Source organism: Amblyraja radiata, chromosome 32 (assembly GCF_010909765.2).
Source record: "Amblyraja radiata isolate CabotCenter1 chromosome 32, sAmbRad1.1.pri, whole genome shotgun sequence".
NCBI lineage: Eukaryota > Metazoa > Chordata > Chondrichthyes > Rajiformes > Rajidae > Amblyraja > Amblyraja radiata.
This window is the reverse complement of record NC_045987.1, coordinates 736686-760788: the sequence shown is the minus strand read 5'-3', so window position 1 is coordinate 760788 and position 24103 is coordinate 736686. Positions and strand designations below refer to the sequence as shown.

Genomic DNA, 24103 nt, shown 5'->3' with positions numbered 1-24103 from the left:
CGATCTATTCCTCTCATGATCTTAGACACCTCATCCTCCTGTGCTCCAAGGAATATAGTCCACGCTTACTCAACCTCTGCCTATATCTCAGACCCTCTAGTTCTGGCAACATCCTCGTAAATCATCTCAAATATTCTCTGATTCATCCTCCTCATAAGGTTATTATTTATAATCTCAATCTTCAAGATGGAAGCAGGTGGTTACAAGATTTTTGCCGAAGGTATTACATGTTGATGGAAGGGTGGTGTGAGTAGGTTCATCAGCAACTTGCAAATGACAATTGGTCAATCTTTGAAAGACTGAAGTGCAGAGAAAGGATGACAGGGTGTGGTTGGAGGGGTCATCTCTAGAGCAAGCTCTAGAGCAGGCACAGAACACTGCAGAACATTTCTGAAATATGGACAAGGAGGTGCTGATCAAACACAGATGCACTCACTGTTGGCCAAGTGTCAACATGTTACGTCCCAGGTATAAGCAGTTGCCCCACACACACCCCTATGGCACAATGCCATTTTCAAGGGGCAAGGGGCAATCCTGGACTAGGGGAGTGTGCACTGACCTGCATGGGTAAAGTTTACTCTGGGTAGACTCATGCTTCTGTACCCAGGAGAAGACAGGACAGTGTTCACTCACTCACTCACTCACTCACTCACTCACTCACTCACTCACTCACTCACTCACTCACTCACTCACTCACTCACTCACTCACTCACTCACTCACACACTCACTCACCCACTCACTCACCCACCCACTCACCCACCCACTCACCCACCCACTCACTCACCCACTCACTCACCCACCCACTCACCCACCCACTCACCCACTCACTCACTCACTCACTCACTCACCCACCCACTCACTCACCCACCTACTCACTCACCCACCCACCCACTCACTCACCCACCCACCCACCCACCCACCCACCCACTCACCCACTCACTCACTCTCTCACATTTCCAGTGACATATCATGTAGCCATGGGCTCTTCTAAGCCAGGGTATCTGACAGCCTGTCCAGCCTGAATCATCAGAGAGCCTGTGCTGCCGATTAGCCTAAATCTTTGTTTTGTGGGATGAGGGAGTGTTTATCCAGAATATTCCTACTGGAGCATAAATGTGTGGAATACCATAGAAGATTGGCAGCTTGTAGTCTGTGTAGAAGATTGAACTTTGACAAGCGGGGAGACCTTCTCTGATGTGGCCTTAGTGTCCGGTCAGCTGGTGTATCAGCAAACCATGAGCCATGGTGAGTTAAACCCCTGTCTCCTTTTCCTCCAGGAGCCTCGTCAGTGCTGATGCAGATTAAGTCTGTTCCCCAGCAGGCTTCTCTCACCTTCTATCACCACTTCTACGTTGCTCTGTGGTACGGCTCATTGGTCAGTTACGCTGTGGAGTACGCAAAGCACCAGATGCAGAACGATGCCAGGTACACAGCACACCTGTAGCACACACTCGATGACCCTTCACTGATCCACACTGGCCCAGCTACAATAGTGTGAGCTCCAAACACTGACTGTAGTCCTGGCACCAGAGATATTCCCACACCGAGGAGCAATCATCTCCCAGTTCCCTGAAGTATATCAGTAAAACAATTCAGCTTTCGGCACAATTCCGCAGCTTCACCATTACTGATTGATTCCTGCTTTTAATTTACAAACTATTCCTCTCAGAATATGATTTGAGTTTGTATTCGGAGAGTTTCTAGTCCCTACGTTCAGTGCATAGAAAAATAGGTGCAGGAGGAGGCCATTTGGCCCTTCGATCCAGCACCGCCATTCATTGTGATCATGGCTGATCATCCCCAATCAGTAACCCGTGCCCGCCTTCTCCCCATATCCCTTGATTCCGCTAGCTCCTGGAGCTCTAACTAACTCTCTTTTAAATTCATCCAGTGAATTGGCCTCTACTGCCTTCTGTGGCAGGGAATTCCACAGATTGACAACTCTCTGGGTGACCCTTTCCCCCACGCATACTGCCATGTATGTTGTGTGGGTGTCTAGGGAGGGCAGTGCTAGTGTTTGTGTGCCTGCAGGTTCGGCCGATACTGGTGCAGCTTTGTGCTGCTTGGACTGGACACATTTGTCAGTCTGCAGGACATCAAGCATGACATGTTACAGCAGGCCATGGAGAATGCTGAGCAGGAGGTGGCTGAACGGGACAAGAAGGACTGGCTGAATCCTGCACCCTACGCCCCGCCAGGTAACCCACCCATGCAACCAGGAAGGTAAAAGCACAGTGGAGGTTGCCAGGTATTAAGTGAAGAAGCAACGAGAAACTGCTTCCAATAACCAGGTTGCATTTATATCACTGGCAATTGGACTAGGAGTGACACCAGATCATGTTTAAATAGGAATGCACAGCAAGAGAGAGTAGTGGAAGCAGGTACATAGTAGGTTGCAAAGGATGACTAAGTATAGTAGCACAGATGAGGTTACTCAACCTGAAGAGTCTGCAACTGCACGTGTAGGAGTGATGTGATGCACAACCACTCCTCTTCCCTGTGTTTAGTTTACTTTAGAGATACAGCACGGAAACTGGGCCATTCGGCCCACCGAGTCCACGCCGGCCAGCGATCACCCCATACCCTAGCACTATCCTACACACTTGGAACAATTCACAATTTTTACCAAAGCCAATTAGCCTACAAACCAGTACGTCTTTGGAGTGTGGGAGGAAACTGGAGCACCCAGAGAAAACCCACACAGTTACAGGGAAAACATTCGAATTGCGTACAGACAGCACCCGTTGTCAGGATTGAACCCGGGTCTCTGGCGGTGTCACTCAGGCAGCAACTCTACCGCTGTGTCACCGTGGGTTTGCAAGTTTTTTGAAGTACTTATAATTCTCTTATAAAGTGATGATTGAATCTGCTTCCAACACTCTTTATGACAGTGTATTACACATCAGAGAGAAGTGATGTGTGGAAAACATCCTTTTGCCAATCACTGCCCTCTGCTTCTCAATTCTCACTTCATATGTCTAATTGGTCATGGGTTTGAACAAACCACCTTCCAACTTTACAGAGATAACTGCAGGTTTTCCATTTTTCACAGATAGATGAAGTCTAGTAAATCCCTCCTGTATTTGCTGATATAGTGCAGCACTCAGCATTGTACACTATTGTCCCTCTCTGTGGCTGGATCAGGTCTTTACACCTGTTCATCATACACACTTGGATTAATGAATGTATCTGCTCAACACTCTCCGTCACTGCAGCCTGTTTAGAATGTCCCTCCATGACCTCTCTTCATTCTTCCTGCCTTGAAATATTATTGGCAATCTATGAGGAAGCACAAGGAAGTCAGACTGAAGTAGTACACAAGCATGATGCATGGTATAATTCTATGATGCAGTGTATACCCTGAGACCATAGACGACCTGTACACCAGCAACATACATGAGACAATATACACCACAAACATGCTAATGCAAGGCATACTGTGTGAGGCACATGGCTGTGTATATGCAGTATACCCTGTCACTGGGCATCTGGCCTCCTTGTACACAGCATAGAGAGAAGCTGACCATTGGACAGGTTATACGTGGTATAGGCTGGCACCTGACCTTAAATGCAATGCCAAGACTTGGCCAGCAATGCAATGCCAAGACTTGACCATGCTCTGTATATGGGCACCTCTGCTGCACCATCCCCCCAGTGCCTGAACTAACAGGGTCTCCATTGCTTCAGTTCCAGATCGAGAGGACCTTCTTTTACAGATACAGAAGAGTATTGAAGAACTGCTCGTGAACCAGGGCTCCATGTCAGCCGTGTTGAAACTGCTGCACATGCTGATGAGCGAGGCATGCAGGAGGCTCTCGGACACCAATGCAGGTGAGTGTTTACACAAAGGCCCTCTGTGACCAGAGGCAGAGACAGAGACAGGCAGGAGTTCTCTGACACAGGTGGGTGTTTACACAAAGGGCCCCCTGTGACCAGAGGCAACTTCACGTCCTTTCACCACGGCGTCTCACTTCAAGTGATGATGAGCTCTCTGCATGCCTTGATTAAACCAGGCCTTTCCTCCTGGCCTCTAGTGGCAGTAAGGTGAGGGATATGCTGAGCCCTGAGCAATGGTGAGCATTTCTGCTGACCATCCACAGAGTCCTGACTACCTTACAGACAGTTCATTGTGAGCTGCCAGATGTGTACTGAGTTGACCCTATTGCATATCATTGCCATGAGAGTATGTTGGTGATACGAGCACAGTCTGGTTAGGCAGCATCTGTGGAGGGAATGGATAGGTGTGACGTTTCGGATTGGGGGGATTGGGAGAGAGAGGTTGGAAGACAATGTACGGAATAGAAACATAGACAATAGGTGCAGGAAGACCTATGCAGGAGTAAGGCCCTTCGAGCCGGCACCACCATTCAATAAGATCATGGCTGATCATCCACAATCAGTACCCTGTTCCTACTTGCTTCCCAATTTGTGATCTACAGGATTTGATCAGTGAGGGAGTTGCTATGTGTACTGGTAATGATGGTTAAAGTAACTGCCAGCTGTTAGTTCTGATCATCTGTTTGTCTCTCCACAGATCACTGCACAGTGAAGCTGACTGCAAATATCATCAACATCCCGGGAGTGTACTCCATGCTGAAGCTGTTGGGCTTTCACTTCCAGTCCTTGGTGCCTTACCCACCCAAAGTGGACGCCCGCCACCTGTGGCTGGCCAGGGGCAAGGCCAATCGTGGCAGTGTGGAGAAGAATTCCATGCCCACCTTCTCCCACGCTCACCCTGTGGCTGCCCTCTTCCCACACTGGAACCCAGACAAACTCCTTGGAGTTGCCCAGCAAGTGGTTGCTGCTCTCATTGGTCAGTCGCTGGTCAATCTCTGCTCAAACCTCAGCTAAACCGGTCTGGCTACAAATTACACACGACTGGCCGACTCCTCCAGTCACTCACGCACTCGCCCGCCCGCCCAGCATCAGCTTCATTGCTATCACACACCTACAAGCTCACTCCCTGCCCGACACACCCACTCCCTGACACACCCACTCCCTGACAAACCCACTCCCTGACACACTCACTCCCCGACACACTCACTCCCCGACACACCCACTCCCTGACACACCCACTCCCTGACACACTCACTCCCTGACACACTCACTCCCCGACACACCCACTCCCTGACACACCCACTCCCTGACACACTCACTCCCTGACACACCCACTCCCGGACACACTCACTCCCCGACACACTCACTCCCCAACACACTCACTCCCCGACACACTCACTCCCCGACACACCCACTCCCAGACACACCCACTCCCCGACACACCCACTCCCGGACACACCCACTCCCCGACACACTCACTCCCCGACACACTCACTCCCCGACACACTCACTCCCCGACACACTCACTCCCCGACACACTCACTCCCCGACACACCCACTCCCTGACACACTCACTCCCCGACACACCCACTCCCCGACACACTCACTCCCCGACACACCCACTCCCGGACACACCCACTCCCCGACACACTCACTCCCCGACACACTCACTCCCCGACACACTCACTCCCCGACACACTCACTCCCCGACACACTCACTCCCCGACACACCCACTCCCTGACACACCCACTCCCCGACACACTCACTCCCCGACGCACCCACTCCCTGACACACCCACTCCCCGACACACTCACTCCCCGACACACTCACTCCCCGACACACCCACTCCCTGACACACCCACTCCCTGACACACTCCCTCCCCGACACACTCTCTCCCCGACACACTCACTCCCCGACACACTCACTCCCCGACACACTCACTCCCCGACACACTCACTCCCCGACACACCCACTCCCCGACACACTCACTCCCCAACACACTCACTCCCCGACACGCCCACTCCCTGACACTCACTCCCTGACACACTCACTCACTCTACCCAACACAATCACTCCCTGACACACCCACTCCCTGACACTCACTCCCTGACACACTCACTCACTCTCCCCAACACACTCACTCCCCGACACACTCACTCCCCGACACTCACTCCCCGACACACTCACTCCCCGACACACTCACTCCCTGACACACTCACTCCCCGACACACCCACTCCCTGACACTCACTCCCTGACAAACTCACTCACTCTCCCCAACACACTCACTCCCTGACACACCCACTCCCTGACACACCCACTCACTCTCCCCGACACACCGACTCCCTGACACACTCACTCCCTGACACACTCACTCTCCCCCACACACCAACTCCCTGACACACCCACTCACTCCCAGACACACTCACTCCCTTCCCCCAACACACCAACTCCCTGACACACCCACTCCCTGACACACCCACTCACTCCCCCAACACACCAACTCTCTGACACACTCACTCCCTGACACACCCACTCACTCTCCCCGACACACCAATTCCCTGACACTCTCACTCCCTTCCCCCAACACACCAACTCCCTGACACACCCACTCCCTGACGCACCCACTCATTCCCCCGACACACCAACTCCCTGACACACCCACTCACTTCCCCGACACACCAACTCCCTGACACACCCACTCACTCTCCCTGACACACTCACTCCCTCCCCCTGACACACCCGTTCACTCTCCCTGACACACCCACTCACTGACACCCCCACTCATTCTACCTGACACACTCACTCACTCTCCTGACACACTCACTCCCTCTCCCTCACATGAGCCGAAAAAGGAATCTAATCTGATATTATTTTGTTTTATTAAAAAGGCAGTTTAGTGGCAGTCAAACCTGATTTAAAATGACTGGGAATAACTTTAAAACAAATATTTAGAATCTTGCACTACAGTCAGCACTTGCATAACTTAAACATATTTGCATCAATAGTGATTTAACTGTGTCTCCATCATTAACCAGACAAGCTTGAAGGCCCCTCCTCAACCTCACTTTACTGTTATCTTGCACAAGGCATCACAGCAGCAGAGACTCGGTGCTGTCTGTGTGGAGTTTGCACATGTTCCCCATTTATCCAGTGGGTGCTCCACATTCCAAAGACGTGCGGGTTGGTAGGTTAATTGCCTCTGCAAATTGCCCCTAGTGTGTGTAGAGGGATAGTTGATGGCAATGTGGGGAACATAAAATGGGATTGGCGTAGGATTAGTGTAAATGGGTGTTTGATGATTGGCTGGACCCAGTTGACTGAAGAGTTTATTTCTATGACTTACAGACTAGAGTAAATGAACAGACTTTAAGCGAGTGCAGAGCTGGAGAATGCAATGGGTTGTGGAAGAGAGGAGTTGTGTGGGAGTAGAGAAAGCTAGAGTAATTAAACTGCAGAAGAATAGAGGGTGCAGAGTTAATCTGAGTAACAGACGATGAAATAAACTGCGGAAAGAATGAGAATGTCCATAGATTGGCAGTTTTTCAGTGCAGGTATTCTGATTTTGGGCATTGAGTCACATCTCCGCAATACACCATTCAGAGCTGTCGGCTTTCTCATTTTCCAAGAAGGGTTTGACCCTGAAGCCTTGTCCTAGATGTGAGATGATGAGCCAGGTTGGCAAGTCACCGTACTACTGGGAACGTGTGGCATTAATGTAGACATTAAACCATTGCCTGCTCTAGGCAGCCAGTATGTGCAAAACAGCCACCAGTGAAAAGTAGAAATGTTGATGAGATTGTGGGAAGTGAACATTTTTCATGGGGGTGATATGTTTGTGTGATTTCAGATCTCAGCGCCTGCAGTCAGTGTGTTAATGCCTTGATCTGGATCCTTCCCTTGACCTGTGACATCTTAGAGCAGCTCATTACTTTGGTATGTATCATCACACCTTCCTTGCCACCAGGCTGTTGTTCACACATGGTGCAACCTCAGCCTTCAGTGTTGTCACCATTATCCCCTCTTGTTGGTCCACCCTTGCTCATATGTTTGTATTCACTGTCCCTCACACTGAAGTGGCTGATGGACTGCTCACCAATCCCCATTGTAACTCTCTACTCTATTGCTTTGTTCTTTCCCTTTATGTTTCTAAATGTTCCCTTCGTCAGTCCCCTCTCCACCTCTATGTATCAGTCCCCCCCCCCACCACTATGTATCAGTCCTCCCCCCCCACCCCTATGTATCAGTCCCCTCCCTCCCCCCACCACTATGTATCAGTCCTCTCCCCACCACTATGTATCAGTCTCCCCCCCACCCCTATGTATCAGTCCCCTCCCCCCCCCCCCCCACCACTATGTATCAGTCCCCCCCCCCCACCACTATGTATCAGTCCTCCCCCCCCCACCCCTATGTATCAGTCCCCTCCCTCCCCCCCCCCCACCACTATGTATCAGTCTCCCCCCCACCACTATAATAATAATAATAATAATACATTTTATTTATGGGCGCCTTTCAAGAGTCTCAAGGACACCTTACAAAAATTTAGCAAGTAGAGGAAAAACATGTAAGGGAATGAAATAAATAGTAGAGACATGACTAGTACACAAATTAAAGACAGAATTCAGTTCAAAACACAATATGAGGCAATTCAAGCACAGATGAAAAGGGAGGGGGACGTGGGGCTAAGGATAGGCAGAGGTGAAGAGATGGGTCTTGAGGCGGGACTGGAAGATGGTGAGGGACACGGAATTGCGGATCAGTTGGGGGAGGGAGTTCCAGAGCCTGGGAGCTGCCCTGGAGAAGGCTCTGTCCCCAAAACTGCGGCGGTTGGACTTGTGGATATAGAGGAGACCGGCTGATGTGGATCTGAGGGACCGTGAGGGTTGGTAGGGGGAGAGCAGGTCAGTGAGATATGGGGGGGGGGGCAGATGGTGGAGGGCTTTGTAGGTGAGGACCAGGATTTTGTAGGTGATCCAGTGGGAGATGGGAAGCCAGTGAAGTTGTTTGAGGACTGGAGTGATGTGATGCCAGGATTTGGTGTGGGTGATGAGTCGGGCGGCTGCGTTCTGGACCAGTTGGAGTCGGTTGATGTAGGTGGAGCTGATGCCAAGGAGAAGTGAGTTGCAATAGTCCAGTCGGGAGGAGATGAAGGCATGGATGAGTCTTTCAGCAGCGGGAGGTGTGAGAGAGGGTCTGATTTTGGCGATGTTGCGGAGGTGAAAGAAGGAGGTTTTAATGACATGGCGGATGTGAGGCTCAAGGGAGAGGGTGGAATCAAAGATCACGCCAAGGTTGCGGGCCTGGGGAGATGGGGAGACAGTGGTGCCGTCGATGGTGAGAGTGGGGTTATTGATTTATGTATCAGTCCCCTCCCCACCCCCCCTCACCCCTATGTATCAGTCCCCTCCCTCCCCCCCCACCCCTATGTATCAGTCCCCTCCCTCCCCCCCCCACCACTATGTATCAGTCCCCCCCCCACCCCTATGTATCAGTCCCCTCCCCACCTCTATGTAAAACTTCAACGCCATTAATTCTTTGCCTCGGTCCAGCTCCACTAACATGAAGGCTGGCTGATAAAGCAGCTCTCTGTTTCCCCAGCCCTGGTACCTCCTGGATGCTGCTAGTTCCATCAGCTGCTATCAACACAGTAGCTTTGCCGTTATTCCACAGCAGAACCCCAGGTCAATACTGCACACCATTGCCTTTTGCAGCGCTCCTGGCCATGGGGTCATTGCTGCTCTGCTAGACGGGCAGCTCGGTGGTGCAGCAGTAGAGTTGCTGCCTCACAGCGCTAGAGACACAGGTTCAATCCTGACTATGGGTGCTGTCTGTACGGAGTTTGTTCGCTCTCTCCGTGACCTGCGAGGGTTTCCTCCCACACTCCAAAGTTGTTCAGGTTTGCAGGTTAATTGGATTTGGTAAAATTGACCCCAGTGTGTGTAGGATAGTGCTAGTGTGCGGGGGTCACAGGTCGGTGTGGTCTCAGTGGGCTGGTGCTAGTGTGCGGGAATCACAGGTCGGTGTGGTCTCAGTGGGCTGGTGCTAGTGTGCGGGGATCACGGGTCGGTGTGGTCTCAGTGGGCTGAAGGGCCCGTTTCAACGCTGTATCTCTAACCTAAACTAAACGACAGACAATCTTCCCCTCCTAAGCTGGTACGTATACATTCCAAACGTGGGCAGTGGTGAAGAATTAAAGGGTAGTTTGTTTTGTTTTATAATGATCCTGCATCCTCACATGCTCACCCTGGTGTACAGGCTCTTTGGATAAAATGCGTAGGCCAGGTGATGTTGGTGTGGGAGTTTTATATAAGACATAACTAGAAGCAGTTACAGTGGCTTGCAAAAGTATTCATACCCCTTGAACTTTTCCACATTTTGTCACGTTACAACCACAAACGTAAATGTATTTTATTGGGATTTTATGTGATAGACCAACACAAAGTGGCGCATAATTGTGAAGTGGAAGGAAAATTATACATGGTTTTCAAATTTTTTTACAAATAAAAAACTGAAAAGCGTGGCGTGCAAAAGTATTCAGCCCCCTTTACTCTGATACCCCTAAATAAAATCCAGTGCAACTAATTGCCTTCAGAAGTCACCTAATTAGTAAATAGAGTCCACTTGTGTGTAATCTAATCTCAGTATAAATACAGCTGTTCTGTGAAGGCCTCAGAGGTTTGTTAGAGAACATTAGTGAACAAACAGTATCACGAAGCCCAAGGAATACACCAGACAGGTCAGGGATAAAGTTGTGGAGAAGTTTAAAGCAGGGTTAGGTTATAAAAAAAAATCCCAAGCTTTGAACATCTCACCGAGCACTGTTCAATCCATCATCCGAAAATGGAAAGAGTATGGCACAACTGCAAACCTACCAAGACATGGCCGTCCACCTAAACTGACAGGCCGGGCAAGGAGAGCATTGATCAGAGAAGCAGCCATGGTAACTCTGGAGGAGCTGCAGAGATCCACAGCTCAGGTGGGAGAATCTGTCCACAGGACAACTATTAGTCTGCACTCCACAAATCGGGCCTTTATGGAAGAGTGGCAAGAAGAAAGCCATTGTTGAAAAAAAAGCCATAAGCAGTCCAGTTTGCAGTTTGCCACAAGCCATGTGGGGGACACAGCAAACATGTGGAGGAAGGTGCTCTGGTCAGATGAGACCAAAATTGAAGTTTTTGGCCTAAATGCAAAACGCCATGTGTGGCGGAAAACTAACACTGCACATCACCCTGAACACACCATCCCCACTGTGAAACGTGGTGGCAGCATCATGCTGTGGGGATGCTTTTCTTCAGCTGGGACAGAGAAGCTGGTCAGAGTTGATGGGAAGATGGATGGAGCCAAATACAGGGCAATCTTGGAAGAAAACCTGTTAGAGTCTGCAAAAGACTTGAGACTGGGGCGGAGGTTCACCTTCCAGCAGGACATCAACCCTAAACATACAGCCAGAGCTACAATGGAATGGTTTAGATCAAAGCATATTCATGTGTTAGAATGGCCCAGTCAAAGTCCAGACCTAGGTGTAAACCTTATTGTAGGTGTAAACTTTATCGTAGGTGTAAACTTTATTTCTAGGTCCCTACCTGGTCGGTGTGGCAGCCTTTTCTCCGGGCTGCCCGTCGACCCGTCCTCGTGGCCTACCTGCGGGCTTGGAGCGCCGTTTCCTGGCGGGGACCGCCCAGCACCTCGGCCTCGGCGGCGGCACAGTGTTGGAGCGCTGGAGTGGAGCGGAGTGGAGCGGGCGATGCCTTGCCTGGGTCGCCGCGCTGGAGCGACGGGCTGGAGCTCTGGCGAGCTGGACCGCCGAGAGCAACATCTCCGGGTTGCGGCTCTGCGGAGCAGAGAGGCGGCAGTGCGGAGAGGCGGCGTGCGGAGAGGCGGCGCCGACTTTTTCATCGGGAGCCTGGGAGCTCCAAACCGGCGCGGCCTTGTCGGCTTCGGCAGCCGCGGGCTCCAACCAGGAAGCGGCCGTTCCAGGTGGCCCAGCCGCCGAAAGGACTCTCCCGACGCCGGGGCAAGACCACCCGGTGAGAACGGCCAGGGACATCGGGCCTCCGTAGAGGCAACTGCGGTGGCCCCAATAGGTCTGACTTTGGGGTGAACATGGGGTGGGGACTGGACATTGTGCCTTCCTCCACGGTGCTATCCACTGTGGGGGGATGATTTTTTTTGTCTAATTGTAGTCCTGTAGGTCTGTGTCCAAGATGGCTGCCGTGAAGAGAGAGTGGACGCTGGCGCGCTTTGGTTGCCGCTGCTCTCTCTTCACACTGTGTTTTTGATTTTCTGTTTTTGGATTGAAATCTGTTTTTAATTTGTGTCTCTGTGATGTCTTTATTACTTGTTATATTCCGATTATATGTTTTTATTCCGATTACTATGTAAGGTGTCCTTGAGATGTCTGAAAGGCGCCCATTAAATAAAATTTATTATTAAATTTATTAGACCTAAATCCAATTGAGAATCTCTGGCAAGACTTGAAAATTGCTGTTCACAGACGCTCTCCATCCAATTTGACTGAGCTTGAACTATTTTGCAAAGAAGAATGGGCAAAAATTTCAGTCTCTAGATGTGCAAAGCTGGTAGAGACATACCCCAAAAGACTTGCAGCTGTAATTGCAGCGAAAGGTGGTTCTACAAAGTATTGACTCAGGGGGGCTGAATACTTTTGCACGCCACACTTTTCAGTTTTTTATTTGTAAAAAACTTTGAAAACCATGTATCATTTTCCTTCCTCTTCACAATTATGCGCCACTTTGTGTTGGTCTATCACATAAAATCCCAATAAAATACATTTACGTTTGTGGTTGTAACGTGACAAGATGTGGAAAGGTTCAAGGGGTATGAATACTTTTGCAAGCCACTGTAGATCCCTTGTATATACTCTACTCAATTTTGGCAGTCGGTTCAAGTGTCTGTTCAGCACATGAGTTCCCAAACTACCAGCTTTTATTCTAAGCGGGTCTTTGAAATGTTTCATATTAAACTGCAGTGGTGATCATCTCCCAAAATTCCCTGGATTTTGGCAGATTGGAAGACAGTAAGTGTAGCACAAATCTTTATAAAAGGAGGAAGAGAATAAACTGAGTGCCGGAGTAAGTCAGCGGGTCGGGCAGTGAAGAAAACTAATGGCATGTTGGCCTTCATAACGAGAGGATTTGAGTTTAGAAGCAAAGAGGTCCTTCCGCAGTTGTACAGGGCCCTAGTGAGACCTCACCTGGAGCATTGTGTGCAGTTTTGGTCTCCTAATTTGAGGAAGGACATTCTTGCTATTGAGGGAGTGCAGCGTAGGTTCACGGGGTTAATTCCTGGGATGTCGAGACTGTCATACGATGAAAAAATAAAACAACTGGGCTTGTATTCACTGGAAGTTAGAAGGAGGAGAGGGGATCATATAGAAACATATAAAATTATTAAGGGATTGGACAAGAGAGAGGCAGGAAACATGTTCCCGATGTTGGAGGAATCCAGAACCAGGGGCCACAGTTTAAGAATAAGGGGAAGGCCGTTTAGAACTGAGATGAGGAAAAACTTTTTCACCCAGAGAGTTGTGAATCTGTGTAATTCTCTGCCTCAGAAGGCAGTGGAGGCCAATTCTCTGGACGCTTTCAAGAGAGAGTTAGATAGAGCTGACAGCTCTTCTAGAAGAAGGAAGTTGTCACCTGGTAGGTTAGTGGCGTTGCTTTCCATTCTTTAATCCTGAACCTCTCTTCTCTCTTTCATCCCGTTACAGTTGGAGAAGTCCCAGTCACCTCCCGCCATGTGCCCTCGGCTGACGGAGAAAGCAGTGGCTTCACTTTGGAACCAGCCCCACCTCAGAGATTTCCTGCAGGTCATTGGATATGAACAGGCTGGATTGTTCTTGCTACACAACCCTCGTGCTCAGAACAAGTGCGTGCACCCACATGGCAGCCGGAGCCAACACTGGTAGCACATTGATGCACAGTGACACATACATATTGACACACACACAGTGACACACACACAGTGACACACACAGTGACACACACACAGTGACACACACAGTGACACACACTCAGTGACACACACAATGACACACACTCAGTGACACACACACAGTGACACACACTCAGTGACACACTCACAGTGACACACACACAGTGACGCACACACAGTGACACACTCACAGTGACACACACACAGTGACACATACACATTGACACACACACAGTGACACACACACAGTGACACACACACAGTGACACACACACAGTGACACACACACAGTGACACACACAGTGACACACACTCAGTGACACACACAATGACACACACTCAGTGACACACACACAGTGACACACACTCAGTGACACACTCACAGTGACACACACACAGTGACGCACACACAGTGACACACTCACAGTGACACACACACAGTGACACACACACAGTGACACACACACAGTGACACACTCACAGTGACACACACACAGTGACACACTCACAGTGACACACACACAGTGACACACACAGTGACACACACAGTGACACACACACAGTGACACACACACAGTGACACACACACATTGACACACACATTGACACACACACATTGACACACACACATTGAAACACACACAGTGACACACACACGGTGACACACACACAGTGACACACACACATTGACACACACACATTGACACACACACAGTGACACACACACACAGTGACACACACACAGTGACACACACACACAGTGACACATAGTGACGCTCCACACACTGCGGGCGACAGGCACCTGAGCAGATACATACACCACAGGCGGAGTGCATTAGGTTAAGGTCAGTGTGGTAGTTCATCTCATCCCTTGTACAATCATCGTGATCTTGATTAGTACGGGTGTCAGAATTATGGAGAGAAGGCAGGAGAATGGGGTTAGGAGGAGAGATAGATCAGCCATGATTGAATGGCAGAGAGGACTAGATGGGCCGAATGGCCTAATTCTACACCTATTCCTTATGACCTTTGTTGCTAATGAGCGTTTGACGGCACTGGGCCTCTACTTGCTGGAGTTTAGAAGGATGAGCGGGGATCTCATTGAAAGGTACTGAATAGTGAAAGCCTGGATAGAGTGGATGTGGAGATGATTTTTCAACTGGTGGGAGAGTCTAGGACCAGAGGTCACAGCCTCAGAATAAAATCCATGTTCTCCACAGATGCTGCCTGACCCGCTGAGTAACTTCAGCACTCTGACCTTTTGTCTACCTCAGAGACCAGGGAAGGAAGAATCATTGACTATATGTAGAGATAAGATGCTGTAACAGGGAAATTTTTTCCATCAAGCAGAAAATTAACGTTTAGGCAAGTTCTATTGAATGAAAGATAAGTGTCAAATGGGAATATAACTATCCCTGTCCCATCAAGAGTGTCGAGTGTCACGGCTACATTGCTCAATAGAACAGAAGAACAAATGGGTGTATGGTCTCGGAGGGAATGAAGGCGGGTTTAGAAGTTTTCCAGATACCTGGTTAACGTTGTCTGAAGCACAGTCGCCATTCACTAGGTTTGTCTTTCTAGACAGATGAAGGTCCATCAGGGTAGATGGAGAGGTATTTATTCTGCCAGGGCAGTCCATGGTGGGAACAGCCCTGTATCCACACAAAAGAAGCCTAGTGTCTTGTGTCATATAAACATTGTGCGATTTGCAATGATCATTCTGAGCTTATGATGGAAGGAGGGTGACATTGGTCTCCAGCAGCTCCCTCTGTGAAATGAATGACTACAACATCGGAGTGTTCTCCCCTAGTTCCCATCGACTTGAGTTCTATCGGGTTACCATGTTACTACACTGCCACAGATGCTGCATGGATTCAAGAGCAATCACTCTCACCTCACCTCTAGAGGTCGGAGAGCTGTGGTCTAGAACTGAGAGTTCCCAGCCCAGCCCAAACTGGCCAGTGATAAGCATCTTATTGGTAATTCCTTGCTCCTTTACACCTCTAATCTCTTTACTGATGATTGGGAATAGACAGGCCTGATTAGGCTGTATAAGAGTTCACCATTTGTAGATACAGTGGGTCAAGAATGTTATCAATTCAGGTCTTTCTTCTCTTCCACAGGTCACTGCAAGTGGGGAGCCTCAACCTATTTCTAGCCCTACACCCTCAGTCTCCACAAAGACAACGTCAGCTGGACCCTGGGCATTGCTCTTCAACTGAGGTGAGAGAGCAACAGTCCACACAGGAGCCTCAGGAAACCGTAGGACGGAGAGAGGGTCAGTCCACACAAAGTCCCCAGCAAGCGGCAGAACAAGGAGAGGAGTTGAGCCCACAGGATGGTCAGGAAACTCTGCCATTGACCAGTGGACAAATGGAGCAGAGTCGCGTGGAAGGTTTGCCATTCACAGACGAGCTGTCCGTTCCCAGATCCCAGGAGAGTTTAACACCAGGGGAGAAGCAATCCAGTCAGGAGCCTCAGGAGCCATTGACATGCAGGGTTTCAGGCAACAAAGGCGGACCAGGTTCCCAGGACACGCATGTGGACAAGAGCAGGAAAATCAGACAAGGTCCACAGGGAATCTCAGGAAACAACACGAGAGGCAAGAAAACTAAACAGTTTCCTGGGGAAATGGCTGCAAGAAAAAATGTGAAAAACAGACACCGTGCTTCAGAAACATCACTGGCAAGTGATACACTGTCCAAACAAGATGCTCATGGATTGGCCACAGACATTGAGAGGACAGCGGCAGCAACCTCCAAAGTCTGTCTAAATACTCTGAAGCCGTTGCTGGTACTAAGACATCAGGTAAAGGCCAACACACTGGAGAAATGGACACTAACAGGACATCCCTCCAGTAACCCCACACACAGTCCACAGACAGGCACACACCTTCATCACCATCATAATGATGGTTACTGCCCACAAATGGTCTTTAGTCAGAGGGTGGTGAATCTGTGGAATTCATTGCCACAGACGGCTGTGGAGGCCAAGTCAATGGATACTTTTAAGGTGGAGATAGATAGATTCTTAATTAGAACAGGTGTCAGGGGTTATGAGGAGAAGGCAGGAGAATGGGGTTGAGAGGAAGCGATACATCAGCCATGATTGAATGGTGGAGTAGACGTGATGGGCTGAATGGCCTCATTCTGCTTCTAGTGCCCTCCATAATGTTTGGGACAAAGACCCAATTTATTTATTTATTTGCCTCTGTACACAATTTGAGATTTGTAATAGAAAAAAATACATGTGGTTAAAGTGCACATAGTCAGATTTTAATAAAGGTAATTTTTATACATTTTGATTTCACCATGTAGAAATTACAGCAGCGTTTATACATAGTCCCCCCATTTCAGGGCACCATAATGTTTGGGACAGCAATTTCATGTGAATGAAAGTAGTCATGTTTGGTATTTTGTTGCATATCCTTTGCATGCAATGACTGCTTGAAGTCTGCAATTCATGGACATCACCAGTTTACTGGGTGTATTGCAGCCATCTTTAGCTTATGCTTGTTTTGGGGGCTAGTCCCCTTCAGTTTTCTCTTCAGCATATAAAAGGCAGGCTCAATTGGGTTCAGATCGGGTGATTGACTTGGCCACTCAAGAATTGACCATTTTCTAGCTTTGAGAAACTCCTTTGTTGCTTTAGCAGTATGTTTGGGATCATTGTCTTGCTGTAGAATGAACCGTCGACCAATGAGTTTTGAGGCATTTGTTTGAACTTGAGCAGATAGGATGTGTGTATATATTTCAGAATTCATTATGCTACTACAATCAGTAGTTGCATCATCAATGAAGATAAGTGAGCCAGTGCCTTCAGCAGCCATACATGCCCAGGCCATAACACCCCCACCACCGTGTTTCACAGATGAGGTGGTATGCTTTGGATCTTGGGAAGTTCCTTCTCTCCTCCATACTTTGCTCTTACCATCACTCTGATACAAGTTAATCTTCGTCTCATCTGTCCACAAGACCTTTTTCCAGAACTGTGGTTGCCCTTTTAAGTACTTCTTTGCAAACTAACCTGGCCATCCTGTTTTTGCAGCTAACCAGTGATTTGCATCTTTCAGTGCAGCCTCTATATTTCTGTTCATGAAGCCTTCTGTGGACAGTGGTCATTGACAAATCCACACCTGACTCCTGAAGAGTGTTTCTCATCTGTCAGACAGGTGTTTGGGGATTTTTCTTTATTATAGAGAGAATTCTTCTGTCATCAACTGTGGAGGTCTTCCTTGGCTTGCCACCCCCTTTGCGATTAGTAAGCTCACCAGTGGTCTCTTTCTTCTTATGATGTTCCAAACAGTTGATTTTGGTAAGCCTAAGGTTTGGCTGATGTCTCTAACAGTTTTATTCTTGTTTCTCAGTCTCATAATGGCTTCTTTGACTTTCATTGGCACAACTTTGGTCCTCATGTTGATAAACAGCAATACAAGTTTCCAAAGGTGATGGAAAGACTGGAGGAAAGACTAGGTGCTGAGCTCTCTTATACCTGCATTAAGGAGGCAATTAAACACACCTGAGCAATTACAAACACCTGTGAAGCCATGTGTCCCAAACATTATGGTGCCCTGAAATGGGGGGAGGACTTGTATAAACACTGCTGTAATTTCTACATGGTGAAACCAAAATGTATAAAAACACCTTTTAATAAAATTTGACAATGTGCACTTTAACCACATGTGATTTTTTTCTATTACAAATCACAAATGATGGAGCACAGAGGCAAATAAATAAATGATGGGTCTTTGTCCCAAACATTATGGAGGGCACTGTATGAACCAACATAAGGAGATAATGAATTAGAAATACTGTACACAATACAGAGGATTTCTTATTCTCAAGAACGTCAAGAAAAGGAGAAGATTTTATTTTGAAACTATGGCCTCTGGTCCTAGACTCTCACACTAGTGGAGTAGACTTGATGGGCCGAATGGCCTAATTCTGCTGCTATAACTTATGAACTGTAATAAGACTGACATGTAGGAGGCGCACTCAGTAGCTCAGCACGACCTGGGTTCAGACCTCCTCACACTGGTGACGTTGTGAATCACCCACCTCTCCCTCTCCCTCTCCCTCTCCCTCACCCTCACCCTCTCTCCCTCTCTCCCTCTCTCCCTCCCACAGGTGATGATGCAGGCTCCATGGCTCTCTGTCAGAGCCACCTCAGATGAGGTGCAGGTGAAGCGTGGCCTGGTGAACAGGTTGGCCTCTCTACATTCTCAGCAGCAAGCCCACATACGGGACATGGAGTTCTGGCACAAGAAAACTCTGAAAAACCTGGAGCAAAAACCAGAGAGAAGTGAACCGGCAACACAGGTACCAACTGAATGAAACTCAGCAACGTGACTATTCCAGGTGTCACATGTCCACAATCACTCAATAACACCGATGATAAATGAAGCCACCTCAGTTATTAGGATTATGGGGAGAAGGAAGGAGAATGGGGTTGAGCGGGGAAGATAAACCTGCCACGATTGAAAGATGGAGTAGACTTGATGGGCTGAATGGCCTGATTCTGGTCCTAGAACCTTGGAACTTGTGATAGTATGTTTACAGCCACCATCAGGAGTCAGGTCACTATCGTAGTTTCACTGTTGTTGATGTGACTGTTACTAACAAGAGGTTTCCATATCCCACCACGACACACAAGGCCTCTTTAACCCATCCAGTCTTTGCAGACTCCCAGAACAATCCCATTCCCTGCACCCACTGCCCCTCCTGATTCTACCACCCACATACACCGGCAGCAGGTCACACTGGCCACTTATCTGTGTGTGATGTGGGAGGAAACTGGAACACCCAAAGAAGCCCACATAGTGACTGGAAGAACCTGCAAACTCCACATAGACAGCACCAGAGGTCAGGATGGAACCTGGGTTACTGGAGCTGTGAGGCGGCAGCTCTACCAGCTGCATCACTGTGCTGCCCATGCATTACTGGGCATGCAGTGCACTGTGCCACCATTACTGGGCATATCACTGGTATTGGGGTTTCACTGTCTCCTGGGGGTCAATGTAAATGGGATGTGAGAATAAAGGAGGTGCTTGGTGCTGCTGGTGGGAGGGGCTCACCTGGAGAGAGGAAGCCTCTTCAGCACAAATCAGCAGGTATCGTTGATGTTCATTTCTTCCATTATTGTGTTGAGGCATGTGATAGGGACTCAGACATCACTCACTGTTGCCGATGACTTGCTACCTCTGTTGTTGTTTTTGGAGATGGCTGAGTGTGGGGCATAGGGACCGTGGGGCCGTACGTGCTCTCCTTGCACCTAATACCTGGGCCCAGTGGATGGACCTGTGCTTGTCCGTGCCCACCTGACCACTGCTCCGTGTTGTGTAGTCATGAGACAGCGTATGCTACGGACTTTGAGTACATCCCTGTACCTTCATGGGTGGGAATGGACCATGTACTTTCATGAGTGTGTACGGTCTCTGCTAATGCGTATGTATGGCCCCTGTACCTTGATACCTGTGTATGGTCCCTGCACCTTGATACCTGTGTATGGCCCCTGTACCTTGATACCTGTGTATGGCCCCTGTACCTTGATACCTGTGTATGGCCCCTGTACCTTGATACATGTGTATGGTCCCTGTACCTTGATACCTGTGTACGGTCCCTGCACCTTGATGCGTGTGTATGGTCCCTGTACCTTGATACCTGTGTACGGTCCATGTACCTTGATACCTGTGTATGGTCCCTGTACCTTGATACATGTGTATGGTCCCTGTACCTTGATACCTGTGTATGGTCCCTGTACCTTGATACCTGTGTATGGTCCCTGTACCTTGATACCTGTGTACGGTCCATGTACCTTGATACCTGTGTATGGTCCCTGTACCTTGATACCTGTGTACGGTCCCTGCACCTTGATACATGTGTATGGTCCCTGCACCTTGATACCTGTGTACGGTCCCTGCACCTTGATGCGTTTCCTTCCAACAAGCTGAGGGGATGGGTATGCTTCGCTCAGCGCTCTGCTCTGGCTGACCCATGCATTTGCTCACTCAGGCCTGCTGTCCGAAGGTGAAGGTGAGAGGGCCCCGGACCCCCAGCTCCAACCGCACGCCCCTAGACCTGCCCAAGCCAGTCCCACACAACGTTGCTGAAAACCTGGCCCTGCGTCGCACCGCACACAAGATCCTCACGGAGCAGGATGAGACCATTCGGCAGAGGCACAGAGCTGAGGTCAACGACCTGTTCCTGCCCTTTATTGACCCAGTGCCTGACACAGCATGACTGAGTGCTGGCACCCATCACTACAGCTTCATGCTCGCTCTTCCTCAATGTTATCTTGAAGCAAGGAAGCTATCCAAATATACACACCTTCATTTAATAAGTACCTATTGAAATGAGAATCCAGCATGATGTGACTATTTGAATAAATTCATGCCCATTCCCCAAACGGGAGCAGCAGATAGATGCCTCTGTGATGAGTAGAGGGGTGGGGAAAGTAGGTCTGAGGGGTGGTGGAGGGGCAGGCAGGAGGGAGAAGTAAGGGGGGCAATGAGGAGGGAAGAGGAGAGGGAGGTGAGAGGAGGGGGGAGGATAGTGCAGGGGGAGAGAGACTGTCTCTTACCTGTCTTCCTAATGGCTCTCGGGAACTCTACCCACCATCAGCCAGAGGGAATTACATGGTTGGAATGATGTGCAGGAAGGAACAGCAGATGCTGTTGAAGATAGACACAAAATGCTGCAGTAACTCAGTGGGACAGGCAGCATCTCTGGAGAGAAGGAATGGGTGAAGAAGGGTCTCAACCAAAAACATCACCTATCCCTTTTCTCCAGAGATGCTGCCTGACCCGCTGAGTTCCTGCAGCATTTGGTGTCTATCAGGCAGGGGGGAATGTTTTTGGACACCACCCTCCCCTTCCTTGATCTCACCATCTCCAGGAGCCAGTCTATCGACACGTCGATTACAATCCACAACTATCTCCACTACACTTCTTCCCACCCTGCTTCCTGCAAAGACTCTATCCCCTACTCCCAATTCCTCCGTCCACGCCGTATCTGCGCCCTTGTTGAGGTGTTCCAGACCAGGACATCTGAGAGCACCTGGATAAAAGTCAGGCGGTCACAGGGAGAACATGCAAACTCCACATAGACAGCACCCGTGATCAGGATCAAACCCGAGTCTCTGGCGCTGTGAGGCAGCAGTTCTACCTGCTGCGTGCCATCCACAAAACACCAGGAAGAGCCCAAGCCTGCAGTCAAACTCACTGTGTACTCCCTACAGTCACACTCATCCTTAATATTACTGCTCCTCCTGGGTGGGAGATTGCAACCTTCATGTGGGCCGCCCTGTATCGACAAATGCAATCAACCCGGCGTGCATAATTAAATAAGATCAAATAGAACAAGTTGTCCCACAACTTTAGGCTGTGCACGCTGTACGCAAGAAGCAGACACGCTCCTCCCACCTCCTCTGCTCTAGTCCCATATGCCTGTGTCTAGGGGGCACAGCCTCACAATGAAAGGACATCCCTTTAGAAAGGAGATGAAGAGATGTTTCTTGAGTCAGACGGCAGTGAAACTGTGGAATTCATTGCCACAGACGGCGGTGGAGACTAAATCTTTGGATATTTTGAAAGCCGAGATTGATACGTTCTTGGTTAGCAAGGGTTAAGGTTACAGGGAGAATGCAGGAGAATGGGGTTGAGAAGGATAGATACTGTAGATCAGCCACGATCGAATGGTGGAGTAGACTTGATGGGCCGAATGGCCTAATTCTGTTCCTGCATTTAGTTTAAAGATACAGCGTGGAAACTCTGGTACAGCTCATCCAACCCAAAACGTCACCCATCCTGTTTCTCCAGGGATGCTGCCTGGCCCCTCTGGTACTCCAGCACTTGATGTCTATGTTTGGTATAAACTAACATCTCATAGAGTCATAGTCAAAGAGTCTTACAGCGTGGAAACAGGTCCTTCGGCCCAACCTGCCCACACCAACAACACTAGTCCCACCTGCCTGCGTTTGGCCCATATCCCTCTAAACCTGTCCTATTCATGCAGCTGTCTGGATGTTTCTTGAAGCAGCATCTGCAGTTGCTTGCTGGAGAGTGCTGGGGCTCTCTCTGGTGTCACTGCACTGGGCTGGGGTGTACAGCAGGGGGCAGTGTGGGACCAGAGAGAAAGACACTGCACCCAAGCACTGGGCCCAGCCCCGCTCTGCACACATTTAATAAAACAATTCACACTCTGGTGACATCCTCGTCAATCTACCCTGCACCCTTTCCAGCTTGACAACCTCTGTCCTATAACATAGTGCCTAAAACTGAACATAATACTCTAAATGTGGCCTCACCAACGCCTTATATAACTGCAACATGACAGCCCCCATCCTCAATACTGACTGATGAAGGCCAAAGTGCTGAAAGCTTTTTGACCACCTTATCTACCTGCGACTCCACCTTCAAGGAACTATGTACGGGCACTCCTAGATCCCTCTGCTCTCCATGTTCAAGCTACAAACAGCAAGGGTCCCGGTATATCACCCAGGACACCACACCCTCTGTGTTGTGTTGCCAAGTTATTTGTGGATCCACTTTGCCCACTTGTCCTGAACCCCATGAGCCCTAACCCTGTGGACCAGATTCCACAAGCAGGATCTGGTCAGATGTCTTGCTTCATTCAGTCCATGTAAAACACAGCTATTGTATCAGTATTGTGTTACCTCCAGAACCATTCAATCATTTGGTCAGATTACATCTGCCTTTGACAAGCAGGCAAGTCCCAGATTAGTCTGATTATTCCCTGACTGATCTTGAGTTTTCCCAATCATTTCCACACCTCTGAGACACCTCCCCCCTCCCCCCTCCCCCTCCCCCTCCACACTCTTCCTTTGAGCATTTAGTACCATTCCCATCCGCAGTTCAGTTGTTCACTCCACCGTCTCCAGAGACAACTTCACTTCTCTCGTTACTTTCCCGTGCAACCAGAAGGAGTCTTCAGGAAAGTCGGGCATTTTGAACAAGCTTACTCCAGAGTTTTGACAAGCTATGTGGGTGTAGACTCAAAACTGGTCCTAGAAGGGTCATTTTACTGATAATAGACATGCATTGTACATTCCACAGGAGATGCCACACTTGTCTTCTCACCTCCTCGCTTCCCACCATCCATGGACCACAACATCCTTCCAGGTGAAGCAGTGACTTGCTTGCACTTCCAGTGATGTTGGGAGCGTGGTGGTGAGCAGCCACCCCTCCCTGCCCAGTGACATTCCCACACGCACGGTCTCTCCATCCCATCACATCCTGGGGAAATTGGCCGGCCTGAGGGCACATTGGCACGTGACATACTTCTCCCCCCAGCC

The 24103-nt window shown here is 49.3% G+C and overlaps 1 protein-coding gene across 1 annotated transcript in view; it reads left to right on the top strand.

Annotated features, from left to right (window-relative positions):
- Positions 1–21243, top strand: part of LOC116991008 — a 75207-nt gene extending 53964 nt beyond the window's left edge. The window contains exons 3-11 of the mRNA XM_033049265.1: positions 1279–1426; positions 2033–2199; positions 3689–3832; positions 4536–4814; positions 7689–7774; positions 13569–13726; positions 15916–16600; positions 18919–19110; positions 20803–21243. Coding sequence (XP_032905156.1) covers positions 1279–1426; positions 2033–2199; positions 3689–3832; positions 4536–4814; positions 7689–7774; positions 13569–13726; positions 15916–16600; positions 18919–19110; positions 20803–21030 — 2087 coding nt within the window. The 3' untranslated portion in view covers positions 21031–21243. The remainder of the gene's footprint in view (positions 1–1278; positions 1427–2032; positions 2200–3688; positions 3833–4535; positions 4815–7688; positions 7775–13568; positions 13727–15915; positions 16601–18918; positions 19111–20802) is intronic.
- The last annotated feature ends 2860 nt before the right edge of the window (positions 21244–24103 follow it).